At 47.4% G+C, this 19,375-nt stretch overlaps 1 protein-coding gene across 1 annotated transcript in view; it reads left to right on the plus strand.

Annotated features, from left to right (window-relative positions):
• The window catches only part of LOC135827888 (sushi, von Willebrand factor type A, EGF and pentraxin domain-containing protein 1-like), a 132,213-nt gene that overhangs the window by 57,937 nt on the left and 54,901 nt on the right, over nt 1–19,375 (plus strand). The window contains exons 6-10 of the mRNA XM_065340324.1: nt 4,937–5,209; nt 13,555–13,626; nt 16,856–17,131; nt 18,317–18,484; nt 19,099–19,266. Coding sequence (XP_065196396.1) covers nt 4,937–5,209; nt 13,555–13,626; nt 16,856–17,131; nt 18,317–18,484; nt 19,099–19,266 — 957 coding nt within the window. The remainder of the gene's footprint in view (nt 1–4,936; nt 5,210–13,554; nt 13,627–16,855; nt 17,132–18,316; nt 18,485–19,098; nt 19,267–19,375) is intronic.

Raw genomic sequence — 19,375 nt, forward strand, 5'->3', positions numbered from 1 at the left:
TTGCGCAGGTGAGATTTTCGATCCCAAACGCGTCCAGTGCAGAAACCCTGAAAAATAACATTTTTTTCGAAATAAATCAAGTTGAAGAAGACGGTAGAAATGGCTGAATATTGCGTCCAGGAAAGCACGTTCTACGGCCATTTCCAAGCTACCTATCTCCCAGGCACTCTCTCAGAGGAACTATGGAGGGTCAAAGAGCACAATAGTTCACTCTTGGACGCAGCGTGAACACCTCTTCTTCTGAGCGCGATGTCTTCTCTCTGAGTGATAATGGCGGCGATGTTCCAACCAACGGTTAGCCCACCAACTAATGTCCTTGAATGTCCTTGAAAAAATGGGGTTTGAGGCCCTTGAAAACCCTTGAATAATATTTTCATGACTTGGTGCGAACCCTGCTGTGGCGAAGCCCCTCATCTGTGGCACTTGTGCGCGCAGTTTTCGTCGGCCGCAGGATATTGCGAGGCACAAGTGTAACGCTGTTCGCGCGGCCCGCGCGCGCTGAGTATGGCGTTCCCCGCCCGGTGGACAACACGTCTCCTGGTCTGCCCCGTATGGGGCCACATAGCCAGTCATGGCAGTGGAAGAAGGAAGGAAGGAAGGTGTGTGTGTGTGTGTGTGTGTGTGTGCATGTGTGAATGCTAAGAGAATAGGCTATTTACATTTTCTTTCTCGATGCCTAGGTTGGGGTTAAGTTTGCGAATGACAACAGCTTCCAATACTTGAGCCGAGCAAAGCTAAAAGGTGGCTTAGGCATAATTTTTGGAAATTTCTTTTTCATGCCAAAGTGATGTCTACCTATCCAACTTCCATCAAGGAACTTTTGGTGCCCATCCGAAATGTATATGTGCCATAAATAAGTATACATTGCGCACATGTCACAGCATTTGACACCATTCAGCGACACCGACTTCTGGCCGTTTTGGAGACCTTCCTACTTCCGGATGACCTACGTTTGGTAAGGTTGCTCATCGCTAACACGACGCTGAGTGTTCGACTTGGAGGTTTTGAGTCTACCCCTTTCCACACAACAATTGGCACTCCACAGGGAGACTCACTTTCCCCTGTACTATTTGTAGTCTATCTAGACGCAGCACTGCGCGATGTCCTCGCCACAGCCCCACCTCGCTGTCCTGCAGATAGCACTCTACCAATCGACATCATCTACGCGGACGACACCGATTTTCGACTTGGAGGTTTTGAGTCTACCCCTTTCCACACAACAATTGGCACTCCACAGGGAGACTCACTTTCCCCTGTACTATTTGTAGTCTATCTAGACGCAGCACTGCGCGATGTCCTCGCCACAGCCCCACCTCGCTGTCCTGCAGATAGCACTCTACCAATCGACATCATCTACGCGGACGACACCGATTTTGTCAGTACCTCATCTGCTTGGCTAGCTCAGCTTGAACCTCTTGCCGCAACAGTTCTCAGGTAATGGAATCTCCATGTCAACGCAGAGAAGACCGAACACACAAAACTCACCCGGCAGCAGGATCGAGTCTCGGAAGAATGGAGAATGACGAAAAAGTTAGGTTCTCTGATTGGTGACGACGAAGACATCACCAGGCGAAAACAGCTCGCCACAGCGTCCTACAGAGCAATGTACAGTCTTTGGAAGCGGAGAACATTAGTGCGTGAGGAATTGAGACTGAGGCTGTACAACGCATTCGTGATGCCAGTCTTACTGTACAACAGCGGCACCTGGGCACCCACTTCAGTGGCTGAGGCCCAACTGGATTCGTTTCACCGCAGGCAGTTGCGTAGTCTCATCAGTATTAGGTGGCCACAAACAATAAGCAATGCTGCTCTCTACAAGAGGTGCAAAGCACAACCGATATCTAACTTTGTTCGCCTAGCCAGATGGAGACTCTTTGGCCATATACTGCGCATGCCAGACGGATGTCCTGCTGTGGCGGCTATGATTAACTATTACCAGGTGAAGGAAACAGTGTGGAGGGGACGGCCAAGAACGACTCTGCCTATCGTGCTATCCCGTGACCTGCAGAGAGTGGGGCGGAGGGGACACAAGACGTTGTCTGATCTCCTCTCCCTCCGGGAGATTGCACAGGGCAGAGGGGAGTGGAAGGACCTTTGCAAGGACGTCTGCAAGTCCAATAGTGGCGTCTACGACTAAAACCAAATAATATTGCTCCGAAATATCACAGTACTGCTTTTCATAACTGCTGCGGTAATAATAATTAACATCTTTTTTAAATACCAACAAAATTCCTCTCTTAACGTAGTGCGTGGATCTGCATCCACCTGCCACCATTTTACTGGATTATCCTCAAAACGGAGTCGACAATGCCCTTTATCCTGTGTCTGCGTCCTCTGTTCAATCTGAGCAATGCTGTCATGTGCCCCTTAGCAGGTACGTCTTGTATTATATTTCTATTTCTGTTGTCGTTGCTCTTTTTATTTTTATTTTTTCATTTCCCAATTCCCAAGTCCAGCACGTGCGAATTTGTGGGCGGTTTACCACCGCTGACATTGACGCGTAAGTGCATAATAATAATAATAATAATAATAATAATAATAATAATAATAATAATAATAATAATAATAATAATAATAATAATAATAATAATAATAATAATAATAATAATAATAATAATAATAATAACATGTCACAGCATGCCTGGTATCAATGACACTAAGGATTTGAAGACCTGCCCAAACTCCAAAAAAAACATGGGACACCAAATGGAGACAAAGCTTAGCAGGTGTGGAGAACGAGCATTTGCGTTCTAATTAGAAGATCCAAGAAAGAAGATATAATTGATCTGTGTATCCCATGTCATTTCATCACAGAACGTTTTCATATCCTTCTTGTTGTGAGTGAATATATTTTCGCCGGGCTGGGAAAGGTCACATCTTACCAAGACAGTCCGTCATACTCTCTCCACCAATCACCTACGCCAACATAAATTAATCCTTTCATGTAGCTCGTAGTGTTGTGCCAGAGATCGAGCTCCATTGGTCCCTTGCACGTAGGTCCAGCAGACTGCACATCGCTAAAAAGCGGCACTGATTCTTTGTCCGTCCTAGTCCATGTCATTGTCCTTCCCTGTTGTAGGTAGTGGTAGAAGGAACCACTCGACGATATGCTAGCAGGTAGAGTCAATGCATTGCTTCGTCGTGTGGCACTATTGGTCTTGAAATGAGGAGATTTTGGAATACCGTACGCCACGTCATGAACATTTTATTGTAGCCGAAACAAAGTCAAGCATCGCAGCAAGAGCCTAAGCAGCTTGTCAGAATGATAGTCGGACGGCTTGTATACGTCTCCCCATAGCGATACTAGCCGCTCTCGCTGTGGCCACGATGAGAAACACGGCCACTGTGAATGAGCGAGTCTTCCTCGTTAAGTAGGTTTGGGCGCGCAGAGAGAGAGAGAGAGAGAGAGTACCATCCTCCTCACCTCCGCATTCTCCAGAATGCTCCATGACGATCTCTGGCAGCGCCGAGAAATCACCACAACGATGAAAGAGGGAACATTGAAAGTGTTGCTCAAAAATAAAGAGGTCTCTTTCTTCTTCTCCACTGGCAACCTATTTACTTGAAACGGTGCTCGAAAGTGAACATTTTGCGACTGCGCTCGAGTAGATTTTTGCCGGCTGTGACGTTTTGGTGAATTTGTCGATTTGTTGGCAATATGATAAGCCACTTTTTAGCTTGGCGCGGCTCACTTTAAGTTCTCTAAACCTACGAGCACGGCACAAAACTGTGAAACAAGAATCATCAGTGGTAAACCCCTTTTGGGCTTCACAGGCAAATGGAGGCTGAGGGCCGGTCAGCAGTAACTCTCTGCTATCATACTTCAGTGTGTAGTCACTGTCATAATAGATTTTTGGTTGGATGAAAGCAAATCAGCACACGAAGCACAGAAGCCATATCAATTTTTCGACTAGGCCTTTCATTCCATTACTCTTCAGGTCGAATACAATAGTGATTAACAAGGTAGTAAGCAAGTCTTTATAATCGGCACTTTTGGCGGTCAGAGCATTGACAAAATAGCACTTGAAAAATAGCGCTAGTGGCGCCAACAGCATATTTGGCGGTCAGAGCAAAACCAAATAGCACTTTAAAGGATACGCTGTGCACCAAGCGGCTGATACAGGATCGGCATGTGGAACAGTGTGTGACTCCTCGCCCTGCAGAGAAGTCGCCAGTGGCACAACTGCGATGCACAATAGCTACCACAGGAATAGACCAACGGACAATGACGATAATGAGAAGGACTCAGCAATACCCCGTCACCTGACATCGTCAGCAGCCTGCCTAAGTGCAGTCTGCAAGCATTGCACCCATTCTCACTTCATGATTCAAGCGCGTGCGCGCAACAAATCTCACCTTGCTGTTCTGGAGGCAGTGTACATTGCCAAGCTGAAGCCTGAACTGTGCGTGCAAAAGAAGTATGCTGTTGGTGCCGCTAGCGCTATTTTTCAAGTGCTATTTTTGTCAATGCTCTGACCGCCAAAAGTGCCGGTTATAAGGACTTGCTTGCTACCTTGTTATTCACCATTGTATTCGACCTGAAGAGTAATGGAATGAAAGGCCTAGTCGAAAAAATTAGATAACTTCTGTGCTTTGTATTCTGACTCTCATAATAGTATATTCCCAATTACATTTTAATGTGTTGATTCCACCCCCCCCCCCCCACCCCTTGTACCCGGTCGTACTTTTGCTGTGTGTAGCCATCCACTATATTGATGGTGCACACTTGGCCTATTATATTCGGATCCCCGGCATTGCCATGTTTGCAGGCAGGATTTACTATACTATTTCTTGAACGTCAGGTGCTCATCTCCAATCGAGTCAGGCTACCTGGTGTTAGTGGGTGTCACTGTGTGAATGAATGGGTTTGTGAGTGTTTTGCTTGCATTTGTGACAGTCTCTCTGCTTGCTTGCTGTGTTTTGTCGATGACTGCAGCTTCACCACCGACCGAATACCGTTATTGCAAGCCAACTAATAGTATAATTGTGTCATCATACAACTGGCTGAACTACAGTTCTGCAAGCCAGCTCTGCAGACTGTATGCGGGAATGATTATTTCCACACAGTCGGTTCTTGATGGGTGCGCCGATCGCCACTTGAAGCTTCCCCTCTATGCCTGGATGGGCTTGCCGGCCAGCACTAAGGCCTCAGCCATAAGTTTTCATGAATATCCTTTATCGACGACGATGTACGCTACATGCGAAATACGTAAGTGATGAGAGAGTACCACAATTTTTTACGTTAGTCACCGCAATAATATTAACGATTCTCTGGCGCGAGAGTAACGAGTCATCTTCAGGTCAACTCGATCAAATCCGTCAATTTGCTATGTTACCCGGTGGCCGGGGCAGGGCTAGTTTCAGGACGCAAAAATGCCTTGGTTCGATCTCACAAATCGAGATTTGTTCAATATTATTTTGCACTTCTGCAGAGCTTTGCTGCTAGTGAAATTCGAGTCGCTCGGGGTAGAAAATACTTTGGAGTGACAAGGGTTGTCATTGCAAATTTCTCGTCAAACTCGATGGAGGTGACTGCGCTGCAGTATTTGGCGTACTGGCGTCTGAAGTGGTGCCTGGTGTTGGAGCTCGAAGAGGCGCTTTCCATCTCCGGGTACTAAATTTGCCATGTAGCAATAATGGTGAAGTGAAAATATTCAATTTGAAACTCGGGTATCGACTTAACTCGTTTCCATATGTCCTTATCCTTTCTACTTTTGAAAATCTTCAAATCTATATATTTCCAGAACGTGGAACACTTTTACGCAACATGTCCTGGATGATAGTCCACTGTCCTGCAGTGCATGGTTCAGAAAATTAGACGGCGTAAATGGTTCCGCTATGGCCCTTTAAACTTGGCTATTTTAGCAATGCAATTTAGTGATATTTGGAGATGATGGCCATTGCTTTCCTTGATTTAGCCATGGCGAGGATGTGGTGGTGATGCGAAGAGTACTCACGTGAAGTACTGTTGGCGTAATGGTGGTTCGTTCTTAGTTGATTTCTGTAAGCTGTATCAGCGCTCGTTTATGGTCCCGGTATTCAGTCGTATTTCGGGCCCATTTCAAAGCGCTACCCGGTTCCAAGGTGTCTGTAAGTTGTGCAACGAATCCTTTTGCAAAAATTTGAACAAAATCTGAGAGACGGCCCAGCCCAGATATTCCTGTTTTCTCAGATATTCCCTATTAGACGCTGGGGCAGGACATACTACCAGGTGCAGTGTGTAACAACAAGAGTTCTAGCAAAACTCATAACCTTGTTGGTAGGGGGATTCACACAGCGCTTGGGGAGCCTACTGCGGGCTGAGCATGTGGCAAGTCATCGTCAAGACAGCCACTTTAGCCATCTAGAAGGAAAATCCGGAGGTTTCGAAGACAATCTGTTTGGAAGCAAAACTACAAAGAACTACCCAAAAGAAATACTGCTGAAGCAAAACCTGTTGTCCAACCAGACACAGCAGGGTAAGCAAAGTTGTGCTCGCTTAAAAAAATGCCTTGCGCCATTTGTTGAGGTCTCGCTGCGTAAAAATCGCACAAACTAGCTGAGTGTATTGCTGATACGTACAAGCTGGGTGTGTTGCTGATACGTACAAGCTGGGTGCGTTGCTGATACGTACAAGCTGGGTGCGTTGCTGATGCGTACAAGCTGGGTGCGTTGCTGATACGTACAAGCTGGGTGCGTTGCTGATACGTACAAGCTGGGTGTGTTGCTGATACGTACAAGCTGGGTGCGTTGCTGATACGTACAAGCTGAGTGGGTTGCTGATATGTACAAGCTTGGTGTGTTGGTTGGTTGGTTGGATTTATTTAAAGTCGTACCACAAACAGGCATGTCTGCCTCCTTATATGAAGACGACTTCTGGCAGTAAAACATTTTAAAGAAAAGAGAAAGGAAAAAAAGAAAAAAAGAAGAAGAGACTGGGCATGCAGCTAGCCTCGGCGTGTATCAGAGCATCAGGATTACTACTGGGTGTGTTGCTGATACGTACAAGCTGGGTGTGTTGCGGATACGTACAAGCTGGGTGTGTTGCTGATGGGTACAAGCACCGTTAGTATGTTAAGGTAGCAGCCTACCCATAAATTTCATATGGCATTCAATTGACCGTAACTTTGGTGTCTCTATGGGTTTGATTGAAATTTTTACCACACACTCCTGCCACTATGCTGGGCCTCTGGACATGATTTAAAAGTTCCTGCGCTTCACTGAGGCTGTATTTACATGAGAAATTTCAACCCGGGTCGAGTTCAGCCCGGGTTGAAAGTCTGTACGATAGACAAAATAGGTGAGCGTTTACATGAAGACAGTTGACCCGGGTCAAATACTGATATGCCGCCTAAAGTCCACTTCTAGAGTCCAGTATGGTCACGTGAATCCGTTTGCACGAAATTTGCATATGTAGTGCTGTTCAAACCTGGCGCGAGATACGCACAGAAGTACGTTTGTACGATTTTCTTGACCCGGGTTGATTTCAACCCTCCCCCCAAGGGGGAGGGTTGAAATCAACCCGGGGCGAAATTCCTACCCGGGTCAAGCGCAATGCATCATGCAAACGCGCCATTCATTTTGTGTACATGGCGGGTTGAAATCTGACCCGGGTTGAAACGCCTCATGTAAACACAGCCTGACAGGCTTTCCAGGCCGGAAAAACTCAAAATTTGGCAAAGTGTCACGGTGTGTGAGCGACTCAATAGCCAAAAAAAGCATAAACATTCTCTTCCCCATGCTAGAGTATAGAGTAGACACACACGCGTGCAGGACGTGACACACCAAAAGACAAGAGAGTGAGTTTGGAAGAATGGGAATGTCGGGCAGAGTAGCTGGCCTCAATTGAGTGCGCGTTACCGAATCGTGTGGTCGGCCTACCGAGGACAGGAGCTGTATATGACCAAGTGGGTCGGCCTGCGCTTAGCAGGAGCGGTTTGTGACCCATGCGAGTTGGTGGGTCGGCCTGCGTTGAGCAGGAGCGGTTTATGACCCATGCAAGTTTAATAATAGTGCGCGAGAGGCCAGTTACGGAGTGCCCGCATCCGTGTGTTTCAAAACATGTGGAGTGAAGTGTAAGAGTAAGAAATGGGATGAGGAGGGTGGGTCAGAATTTGACAGCTGGCTGCAGGCAAGGAAACTGAAAAGACAGCAAGCTCTGTTGTGCGCACAGGAAATCTGCGAATGCGCAGAGCGTGGGCATGTGATGTCTATGATACACAGCAGTATGTAGAGAGAGCAAGATCGTGCACACGCGTAAGGAGGGTTATGCAACCCGTTATAAAGACCAACAGCGAAGCAATGGTGCGTGACTGTTAACAACGGTTAACTCTTACGTTAACCGAACTTAACATTCTACTCCCCATGCTAGACTATAGAGTAGACACACACGCGTGCAGGACGCGACACACCAAAAGACAAAAGAGTGAGTTTGGAAGAATGGGAATGTCGGGCAGAGTAGCTGGCCTCAATTGAGTTCGCGTTGACGAATCGTGTGGTCAGCCTACCGAGGGAGAAGCTGTATGTTATGAAGGGTATGCATGTTATGTGCAACGTCACAGTCCTAGATTACATGCATGCTATGTGTGACGTCATTATCAGATTATCTTAGCTACTGTTACCATGCGCGTAGTTACTGTTGCCATGCGCGTAGTTACTGTTGCCATGCGCGTAGTTACTGTTGCCATGCGCGTAGGTACTGTTGCCATGCGCGTAGTTACTGTTGCCATGCGCGTAGTTAGTGTTGCATTGCGCGTAGTTACTGTTGCCATGCGCGTAGTTACTGTTGCTATGCAGCACTCTCTGTATCTAGAGTGTGCGCATGTGTGTAATGTGCTTCTCCTTGGATCCATCTTGGCTTCCTGTGCTGCATGTCTTTCCTCTCTGGTTTTACCTTTACTTCCATGTTCCCTTTCAATGCAATGTATTTTTAAACTCTCCGATCCGTGTGTATCAGTGTAACTGTGTATGAGTAGTGTGCGGGATGAATGCCAACCACAATACTGTATATGACCAAGTGGGTCGGCCTGCGCTGAGCAGGAGCGGTTTGTGACCCATACGAGTTGGTGGGTCGGCCTGCGCTGAGCAGGAGCGGTTTGTGACCCATACGAGTTGGTGGGTCGGCCTGCGCTGAGCAGGAGCGGTTTGTGACCCATACGAGTTGGTGGGTCGGCCTGCGCTGAGCAGGAGCGGTTTGTGACCCATACGAGTTGGTGGGTCGGCCTGCGTTGAGCAGGAGCCGTTTGTGACCCATACGAGTTGGTGGGTCGGCCTGCGCTGAGCAGGAGCGGTTTGTGACCCATACGAGTTGGTGGGTCGGCCTGCGCTGAGCAGGAGCGGTTTGTGACCCATACGAGTTGGTGGGTCGGCCTGCGCTGAGCAGGAGCGGTTTGTGACCCATACGAGTTGGTGGGTCGGCCTGCGCTGAGCAGGAGCGGTTTGTGACCCATACGAGTTGGTGGGTCGGCCTGCGTTGAGCAGGAGCCGTTTGTGACCCATACGAGTTGGTGGGTCGGCCTGCGCTGAGCAGGAGCGGTTTGTGACCCATACGAGTTGGTGGGTCGGCCTGCGCTGAGCAGGAGCGGTTTGTGACCCATACGAGTTGGTGGGTCGGCCTGCGCTGAGCAGGAGCGGTTTGTGACCCATACGAGTTGGTGGGTCGGCCTGCGCTGAGCAGGAGCGGTTTGTGACCCATACGAGTTGGTGGGTCGGCCTGCGCTGAGCAGGAGCGGTTTGTGACCCATACGAGTTGGTGGGTCGGCCTGCGTTGAGCAGGAGCCGTTTGTGACCCATACGAGTTGGTGGGTCGGCCTGCGTTGAGCAGGAGCGGTTTGTGACCCATACAAGTTGGTGGGCCGGCCTGCGCTGAGCAGGAGCGGTTTGGGACCCATACGAGTTGGTGGGTCGGCCTGCGTTGAGCAGGAGCGGTTTGTGACCCATGCGAGTTTAATAGTAGTGCGCGAGAGGCCAGTTACGGACTAGTGTCCATGCCGACATTCCCATTATTGCCAGAGGAGTTAGCGGGTGATAACAACCAATATAGATGGTGAGTATGTATTGCACAAGAGCGTTGTTCTAGAGTCATAAAGACAGACTGATATTGTGGAGTAGGATCGACAGAGAACGCTATCTGCATCCTAAGTGAATGTTTTTGCACTTACTCAGTGATCGGCTGGACCACGGTGTGAGGGCGCTCCGCAGCTGTAGGAGCAAAGGTCTTGAAAGGCATCCATCTTGTTCCAGGACAGGGCATCAGCGATGGTATTGGAAATTCCTGGCAGGTGCGATGCTCGGATCAGGAAAATGTGCTTCACACAGATTGAGTACAGGGTGCAGATGAGTGCCATGACTGCAGGAGACCGGCTTGTGCCCGTCTTCAGGCACTCCAGGACAGCTTGGTTGTCGCACTGAAACTCCACACGCAGCCGCAGCCACTCGATCCCCCATGTGGCGCAGGCCACGACAATGGCGAAGAGCTCCTTGTAGGTAATGCTAAGTTCCAGTTGCTGTGGGGACCAGTCACCTCTGAACCAGCGACCATTGAAGAAGGCTCCAAATCCAATGGTGCCACTTGCATCGGTTTGCAACTGGAGGTCAGTGCTGGGCATCCACTTCTCCAGCAGGAAAATGACTTTCCGTTCCATGTTGACAGAGTCTGGTGGCACCAGCTCAGGTCGCGCTTGGCTGAGGCTGAGAGGTGCAGCATTCGGTGGGATGACATCTCAGATGTGGCCTTGTCGAGGTCATACAGGCGGCGTAAGAATGTACAGGCGGCCGGAATTGCTCTGGAAGCGAACGAGAGGTGGCCCAGAAGTGAGGCGAGTTCGCGTTTGAGAACGCAACCCTTGCGCGGTCAAATTGGAAGAAACATACTGCATATTACGGATGGCCGAAAGGTGATTGGGAGAACTATGAACACCAGATATAGCAGCAGAATGGCCTATCGTGAAACCGTGACACAACACATGCAACACAAAGTGAGAGAAGGAGTGATCAGAATGAGGGTTAAGCCCGGCTAATCGGCTAACATTGATGGGGGTCTCCACAGAATGTTTACGGAGCAGACGCTGAGGCGGCGGACTGTCCCCTGCCACATTTGACTTCTGGGTGCTTCCAGCGATAGCAGAATGAGTTGTTGCACTGGTCCCTATTGAAGTTGCGGCAGATAGGCTTCCCAAGATCGGTTGGCGCGCTGGACTGCGGCGGACCTCCACTCACAGCGCCGTCGGATGGAGGTCCAGGTCTAAAGGGACACCGGGCCTGGGCCTATGGGGGCACCAGAGAACGGCGGGAACTTGGCGGGCGACCACGCCTGGTGAATGACGACTGCCACAAATTAGACAATGATAGCCCAGTCGTAGGACAGTGGTTGGGAGGCTAACTTAGCCATGCGACCACGTGATACGAGTTATTCGCATCCAGAATAGTGGCCTGATATGCCAGCAAATCATTTGCCCTATCTGGAGCCGCCGCGACAATTACTCTCGTGTAGACAGTAAGCGCCTCGAGCCATGACGCTACATCATGCACATGGCGGCGCTGGGCCTGAGTTGGCTTCTGTACAAGTTGGACAGAGCGATTGGCCCCCACAGCTAGCTGGACCACATTGGGCTCCACACCCAGCTGGTCCGGGAGGTCGTCGAAATCAATAAACTCGCCGCGTTCAATTCGCCTGCGGAGTTTATCAGGTACAGAGAGCAGCCGGCGGATGGCCCAATCCATGAACGGAGCTGGAGATGACAGGTGGCACGACGGCTGCAGCAGATTCCAACTGCTCTACTCGCTCCATCAGGGGCTGGGGGACCTGGCCGACGGCCTGAGAAGCAGCCGAAGCAAGTACATCCGGGGCCACACTCAAGTCGGCGTCAGAAGAAACTGACGGCGCAACATCGGAGACAACAGAGGCCGTGGAGGAAGATAATGGAGTCCAGGTTGGTTGACGACGAACAGGAGTTGGCCTCGCATGCACATTATTGCCTGTAGCTGAAGTTTGAGTTGCAGCCCCGGGATCAGGGGCCACATTCAAGGCGGCGGCAGAAGAAACTGACGGCGCAACGTCGGAGACAACAGAATCCGAGTGGGGAGATGTTGGAGTTCTGGGTGGTTGAAGACGAACAGGATTTCGCCGCACACGCACATTACGTCCTGTATCCGAAGGTTGAGCTGCCTCTCTGGCCGATGGCGTATTTTGTCTGGTCGAGAAACAAGCCATCGTGAGAATATAATACTCAAATAATCTCTGGCCGCTGAAGACACGTAGTCTGACGGGACTGAGCTGAGAGAGAACAAGGAAAGCGAATACTAGAGACGGCAAGACGGCAGCGAATCGGCAGAACTAGGACTGACACTCTGAACCAGGATGGAGGCAGAATTTGAAAGCTGACTGCAGGCAAGGAAACTGGAAAGACAGCAAGCGCTGTTGTGCGCACAGGAAATCTGCGAATGCGCAGAGCGTGGGCATGTGATGTCTATGATACACAGCAGTATGTAGAGAAGGCAAGATCGTGCACACACGTAAGGAGGGTTATGCAACCCGTTATAAAGGCCAACAGCGAAGCAATGGTACGTGGCTGTTAACAACGGTTAACTCTTACGTTAACCGAACATTTTACAATGTTCCTCACATTTTCTTGCCCATTCTGTCCGTGCGCGGAATCCAAACCTAAAAAAGGTCCAGAAGCAGCCATGGGTGGTGGGATAGGATCCCTCAACGTGGCCCTGGAATCTGTCACAACGGCACGAGTGGGCGTTCTCTCACAGACTCCCGCAGACCGAAGTCAATTTTTGAATTTTTTTAGGTTAAGGGTGTGCTACGAGGTCGTACCTTTGATACAACATCCAGTGCTGGGACCTTCACAGCAAGCCATTACCACAGCGCTGCACACCCAATCATGGATACCCTCAAAAATTGGCAGAGACTACCGCTAACGTTCCACAACTGCCTAGTACTGAATCCTACCTGACTTCTTGACATGACTCAAACTTGCCAAAGTCACTAAATCAACGTCAACTACAATAATCAAGCCACATATCTGCAACGTCACGAGGGTGCTGGCAAAAGTCCTGCAGCCCAACACATAGGATTTTTTGGACTTGGAGCAACATTCTGCATACTTGCGCGTTTTTCCATGATACGGCAAGCTGCGCACGGTCTGCTCAGATTCAAATACAGTGCTGCCAAAAAGGACAGCGTGCAACAAAAAAATCTTTCCTCGCAAGGGCACATTTTCGGCCATAACTCTGGAATGGCTGGTCAGATGGAGACACATTTTTCAGAGATTTTGCAGCTATTCATGCTCTTTCAACTGATGTAGCACTCGATATGAATTTACAAATTCGATTTTTCAGCGAATGTTTGGGTAGGCTGCTACCTTAATAACATGTAGAAACCGAATAGAAACATGCACCGGCCAAAGATTTCCTATGTTCTCTTGCTGCTGTTGTTGTTCTCTTTGATTCCATGTAGGCATGTGCACTTTCATAAAAAAGAATTAAAAAAAAGGTTACTACAGATAATGCCATACTGTGTAAGGTCACATTGATTTCATGATTTCAATGTGTTTTCCTGTTTTCCAGCTTGCTTACCAAAGCGATACGATCAAATGCAATCTACCGCGATGCCTAGCAATATCAGTTGCCGATATGATGGTGAGCAATTTCTACAGGTGTAACTTTAAGACTAGCGTGCAGAGGCAACAATTTAAATTTAAAAAAAGGATTGGACTCAGATGGAGAGCCAAGGTTATAATTTATACAAAGAGAAAGACCAAGGAACTACAAGTTATGCTATACTGTCCACTAACACCACCAGTTACTAAACAATCAGCTCATGCGATAACATTGCATGACACTGACCGACGGTACTGACGTTCTACAACTAACTGGGTAACAGCTCTAGCACATCTTGGATGCGCACTCCAACAGCCTTCCAACTTGGAAGGTTCTAAGTTATAGAAATAACATAAGGAGGGGAAGGTGAGCGTAACCAAGATAAACATGAGCTGAAAGTCTCAGCTGTGAAGGACGTTGGCGGATGTTCATGCATGTCGATGACGATACTGGCAAGACCATTGGACAATACGGTCAAACCACGATTAAGGAACGCAAAGCCACATTCCACACAACTTGTGTGGCTCAAAATATGCAAAGATCAATAAAAGGGGAAGCTATGCGAACAAGAATCATGAAAAACAGAGCAGTTAGCCAGTTAGTTGTAGAACATCAGTACCGCCGGTCAATGTCGTGCAATGTTATAGCATGAGCTGATTGTTTAGTAACTGGTGGTGTTAGTGGACAGTATAGCGTAACTTGTAGTTCCTTGGTCTTTCTCTTTGTATAAATTAAAAAAAGGATTACAAATATTTGAAAAAAGAAGAGAGGTTTTCAGATATGAAAAGGTATACCAGTATCATTTCAGACAGTGTTCTGCTGATCCTTGCACTTTCAGATTGACCAGTAACCTACAGACCCGTCGCACCGACTTTGGAGGTGGGGCGGCCATGGAAGGGAGGTCGGGGGTCCTCCCCCGGGAATAAAATTCAAAAATTGAAGCCAATTGCAAGCATTTCCGCGTGTTTGGTGCCATTTCAGTGTACGGTAACTACAATGAAAGTCTTTTTGATTTTGCAACAAACGAAGAAGACGCTACGATCGGGGACAAACATTACCCTCCCCCGGGAAAAAATTCAAAAATTGAAGCCAATTGCAAGTATTTCCAGGCATTTGGTGCCATTTCAGTTTAACTGCAATGAAAGACTTTTTCTGCAACAAGCCACGATCGGGGACAAGGATTTGTCACGTTTGCGCTAAGGTGCGATCACTGTGCTTCGTTGTAATGTGCTCCAAAAAAAAAAAACGGCCGAAAAAGTGGGGCGGCCTCAGCCGCCCCAGCTAGGCCTTGACAGATTATGCTAGCATAATTTTTCGCATAATTCCTACCAAAATCGAATAATCGCATAATTGGAGGCAAATTGCATATGAATCGCATAAAATTAGAATAATCCGCCTGTTGGCATCAAATTCCATACAGTTGTAATTTTGTACAAGTAAAAGTTACTTAGTAGATGCACCAGGAAGGCGTAGGTTTACGACTCCCTTGATCACAAAACAGTTCCAGTCCACTACAATCAGTGACCAGGGTGACGGTCGTAGCTACATGTAGGTCGGACGGTGCGTTGACCCCGTTGAACGTTTGCTACTACGGTACAGTACAACGCCCTCTAGAAAAAAATTCACCTGTTATTTTGCACAGAACCCTCATATACATTAGCAGCATATGTGAGCATAATGCGGCATAATTATGATAACTTTTAGCATAAAAATAGCCATATTATCAACCATAAGTGCAGCTGCAGTGGTGTCTTCAACTTCATTCTCGCGAGTCAAGCTCCGTATGAAGACATCTAAGAAGAAGATTGCCTGATGAGTCCAGCGGGGACGAAACGTACGTCGCAATCGAGCTATGTCGTTGCTGTGTCATCATCTATGTGCCATGCGCTACTTGATGTACCAGCCTGCTATGCCGGATACCGCCAGCCATGCATCGACCAGGCGCCAGGCACGAACTGATGGTTGTGGTGGTGAGAAGGAGAGCTCTGTGCCAGAACTTTGCAGCCTAGAGAGCGTGTGTGGGCAGGCGTGTGTTTACTGCCATATTGCCAGGTGTGTCTTTACCACCATATGTTCAACCAATAGCATAATTCTGCAGTTTTTTCAGCAATGCGAAAAGCATAATTTCACGAAAATACTAGCATAATCTGTCAAGGCCTAGCCCCAGCCGCCCCGGCTGTGACGACCTTGACCTACCTATAGCAACAGGGCTTGAATGCCCAGGAGCCCTCACACATGCTTTGTTTTTACCTAGGTCGTCATGTGCGTTATTTGTTGTTGTTGTTCTTCTTCTTCTTCCTTATTTTACTTCACCAAATGAACAGGCAGAGATGTCTTCTCACCTGCCCATAGAACAGATTCTCACAGAATGATGAAGGGATGGTATGCAAGGGAAACAAGAAATGATAATAATATAAGACAGAAAGGACCAAAAGAAGAAAAGGAAAAATTAAATGAAGACAATTTTCATGGAGTCAAAGAATAGAAAGACAGTTACATGGAGTCAGGAACACGTGGTTGATTTTATAGTTATATTTCAACTGATAGAAACATATTTGCAATGCAAAAAGACTAGGGAGTGTGGACGTATGCATCACTCTATCGGATCTTGACCAAGTTAACACCACAATAGGTATATAGTTGATCAGTGCTTGGAACCCTCGCGCTGCAGTAACCGGATTGACTGCTTGCACGATCTTGCTTGACTGACTCAAAATTGCCATCCAGAGCACTCGAGAAATCAACAGCACACGATATGTCCATCGAACGCAAACCTGCAAGAAAGCACCACTCCCTGCTCAAAACACAGTTATCAGGAAATTCACCCATCGTCAGTTGAGCTTGAGTAGACTGAGGAGGACTCTGCCCAAAGAGCACCACTTATTATATAGTGCTCTCCGGGTACAGAGTGTCGTCGGGGGATACACACTTGCCGTAGTCCACTCATTGGAAGATGGCAAACTAACTGTTCAATGTTACCCACGTTGTGTTGCACTACCGGTTTCCACACTGTATCCTGCACTATACTGTATAACCTGGAGTGGACCATCTGTGCAAATAATATCAAAAAAGTATTCTTTCTAGTCCAAAGAGTGGTATATTTGATAACTAAATAAAGATAGAGATATTTACGATACTTCTCCAGACGTTTCGTTGTTAACTCTTTGATCGAGCAAGAATACTTTTAAAAGGTTTGAAAAAATTTGAAAAAAAAATAATATTCCTTGCCATATCTTTCTTTTTTGCTTTCTGTGTGTTTTGGCTACAGAGCTGGGCAACAGCAAAGCTTGCGCGGCGGCCAAAGGAAGAACAAGCATCAGCATTCTAAGCCTCATAACCAACTACTCAGTAAGCCTAGAGATATGCCGATTCTATAATGGATCCATTCTCTCTGAGTCCTCGTTCCAAGCTGGATGTGCTTGGGGCTTGACCAGTAGAGATGTAATTGCCTGGGTAGGCTCACCGGATGCAACAGGCGAGTTGTCAGATACTGCTGGTAAAAAGGTTGACCAAGCTGCTGGTCGCTATGTCATATGCGAAATACGTAAGTTGGATTCAAGCTCAGATATTTATGCTGCAAATGACATTTGATGTAATCAGAATGTTTGACGTTTGTGTCATTCCAAGGGGCAGCGTGGCAATGGATATGCGCCGAGATAAATGCAATACGCCATCACCATTGAACATCTTATTAAATCCATGGGTGTGTGTGTGCAAGGTGGGGGGGGGGGGTGTATGTGTGTGTGGTGTGTGTGTGTGAGATGGGGGGGGGGGGGTGTATGAATGTGTGTGTGTGTGGGGTGTGTGTGTGTGTGTGTGTGTGCGTGCATGCATGCATGTATTCACTTACTCATATGCTTCATGTGCGTACCGACCTAGTTTGTATACATACACACAAGGGCATGCACGTATTCTCACAAATACCTCACATGTGAATATGCCCCTTATGTACACCAGCTGAAGGCTCGAAGCTGTTTGTATGTGTATCCATAAGCCTGATCTGTGCAAGGAGGAGGAACATGTTGTTGCACTTAAGATATTTTTTCGTGATTCCACACCATCTGCATTGTTCCTTATCTGGAACCACCTCTTGTACGGGAAAAAAACTGTAGACAAGTCATTAAAAACCGGCATGTTCAGGCTGTTCGCCTTCTCCGAGAAAAGTAAAAAATAAAATACCATAACACATGGATGAATAAGCAATGAGAGAGTAAAATACTGTGTCCTTGATCACAAATAATCCGTTCAGTTCCCCCACAATACTGCTTCTCAGGCGGGTCAGACCACAATCCGAGCCTCTAGCAACAGCCAGTGCGGGCAGAATTGTACTGTTTATTCAAGTTATCAAGTAAAAACTGGGCCAAACCGGTAGTCGCCACGTGGCATGTATCAGCACGTAGGCATTATCTCTATCACTCGCTTGGAAACGTAATCTTGGTGCGATCACCTTTTGGCTTCAGTTCCGTTTTTTCACTGATGATTGGAACTTGAAAATCGATTTTGGAAATTCGTGCACATTGTTAACCTCTAGCAAGTTGTCATGTTGTGTGCTGATTGCCGCAAATGAATAGATGAGGGAAAAATTTACAAATTACCAAGCATACAGCTCTTGAGAGGGCACTGAACCGGGTGTGGCTAGGCTCACAGTTTCTGGCGGGTGGCAGTTTATTTGAATTTTGAAAGAGACTTTTAGCTTGCCGTATCTCTGTTGTCTTCACTCCGGTTGCAGCTGTTAACTGCTCCATCCCTACCATTGTGAATGGCTTTGCCAATGGGTCTGAGATTCAATACACAGATCGTGTTACATATTCCTGCCAGCGAGGTTATGGTATAGTGGGAGATGCCACTCCAATGTGCACAGAGCATGGAAATCTATCCTCAGTCCCCTATTGTAGTGGTGAGTTGCATACATAGAAGTTTTAAAGAGCACGCGGCAGGTTTTTAGCCTGTTTGTCTCTGAATTTTCTTCCCAAATGATTCTAGCTATTCCGTGACTAGTTATCTGAATGGTGGAAACAGCACTGCGCCAATATGTACAACTCTTGAGTCCTGCTGAAAACCCCTTTTCTGTCAGATTTAGGTGAGGTTTTCACGATTGAGGCAGATGAGCAAATATTTTCGTGTCCTAGAGAACTTCAATAGGACCATTTTGTACTTGTTTGTGGCATGTATCAGCACGTAGGCATTTTCTCTATCACTCTCTTCGATATGTTATCTTGGTGCGATCACCTTTTGGCTTCAGTTCCGTTTTTTCACTGATGATTGGAACTTGAAAATCGATTTTGGAAATTCGTGCACATTGTTAACCTCTAGCAAGTTGTCATGTTGTGTGCTGATTGCCACAAATGAATAGATGGGGGGAAATTTTACAAATTACGAAGCATACAGCTCTTGAGACGGCACTGAATCGGGTGTGGCTAGGCTCACAGCTTATGGCGGGTGGCAGTTTATTTGAATTTTGAAGGAGACTTTTAGCTTGCCGTATCTTTGTTGTCTTCACTCCGGTTGCAGTTGTTAACTGCTCCATCCCTACCATTGTGAATGGCTCTGTCAGTGGGTCTGAGATTCAATACACAGATCATGTTACATATTCCTGCCGGCGAGGTTATGGTATAGTGGGAGATGCCACTCCAATGTGCACAGAGCATGGAAATCTATCCTCAGTCCCCTATTGTAGTGGTGAGTTGCATACATAGAAGTATTTAAAGAGCACGCGGCAGGTTTTTAGCCTGTTTGTCTCTGAATTTTCTTCCCAGATGATTCTAGCTCTTCACTAGTTATCTAAATG

The sequence above is a fragment of the Sycon ciliatum genome, chromosome 12 (genome assembly GCF_964019385.1).
Source record: "Sycon ciliatum chromosome 12, ocSycCili1.1, whole genome shotgun sequence".
Classification (NCBI taxonomy): domain Eukaryota; kingdom Metazoa; phylum Porifera; class Calcarea; order Leucosolenida; family Sycettidae; genus Sycon; species Sycon ciliatum.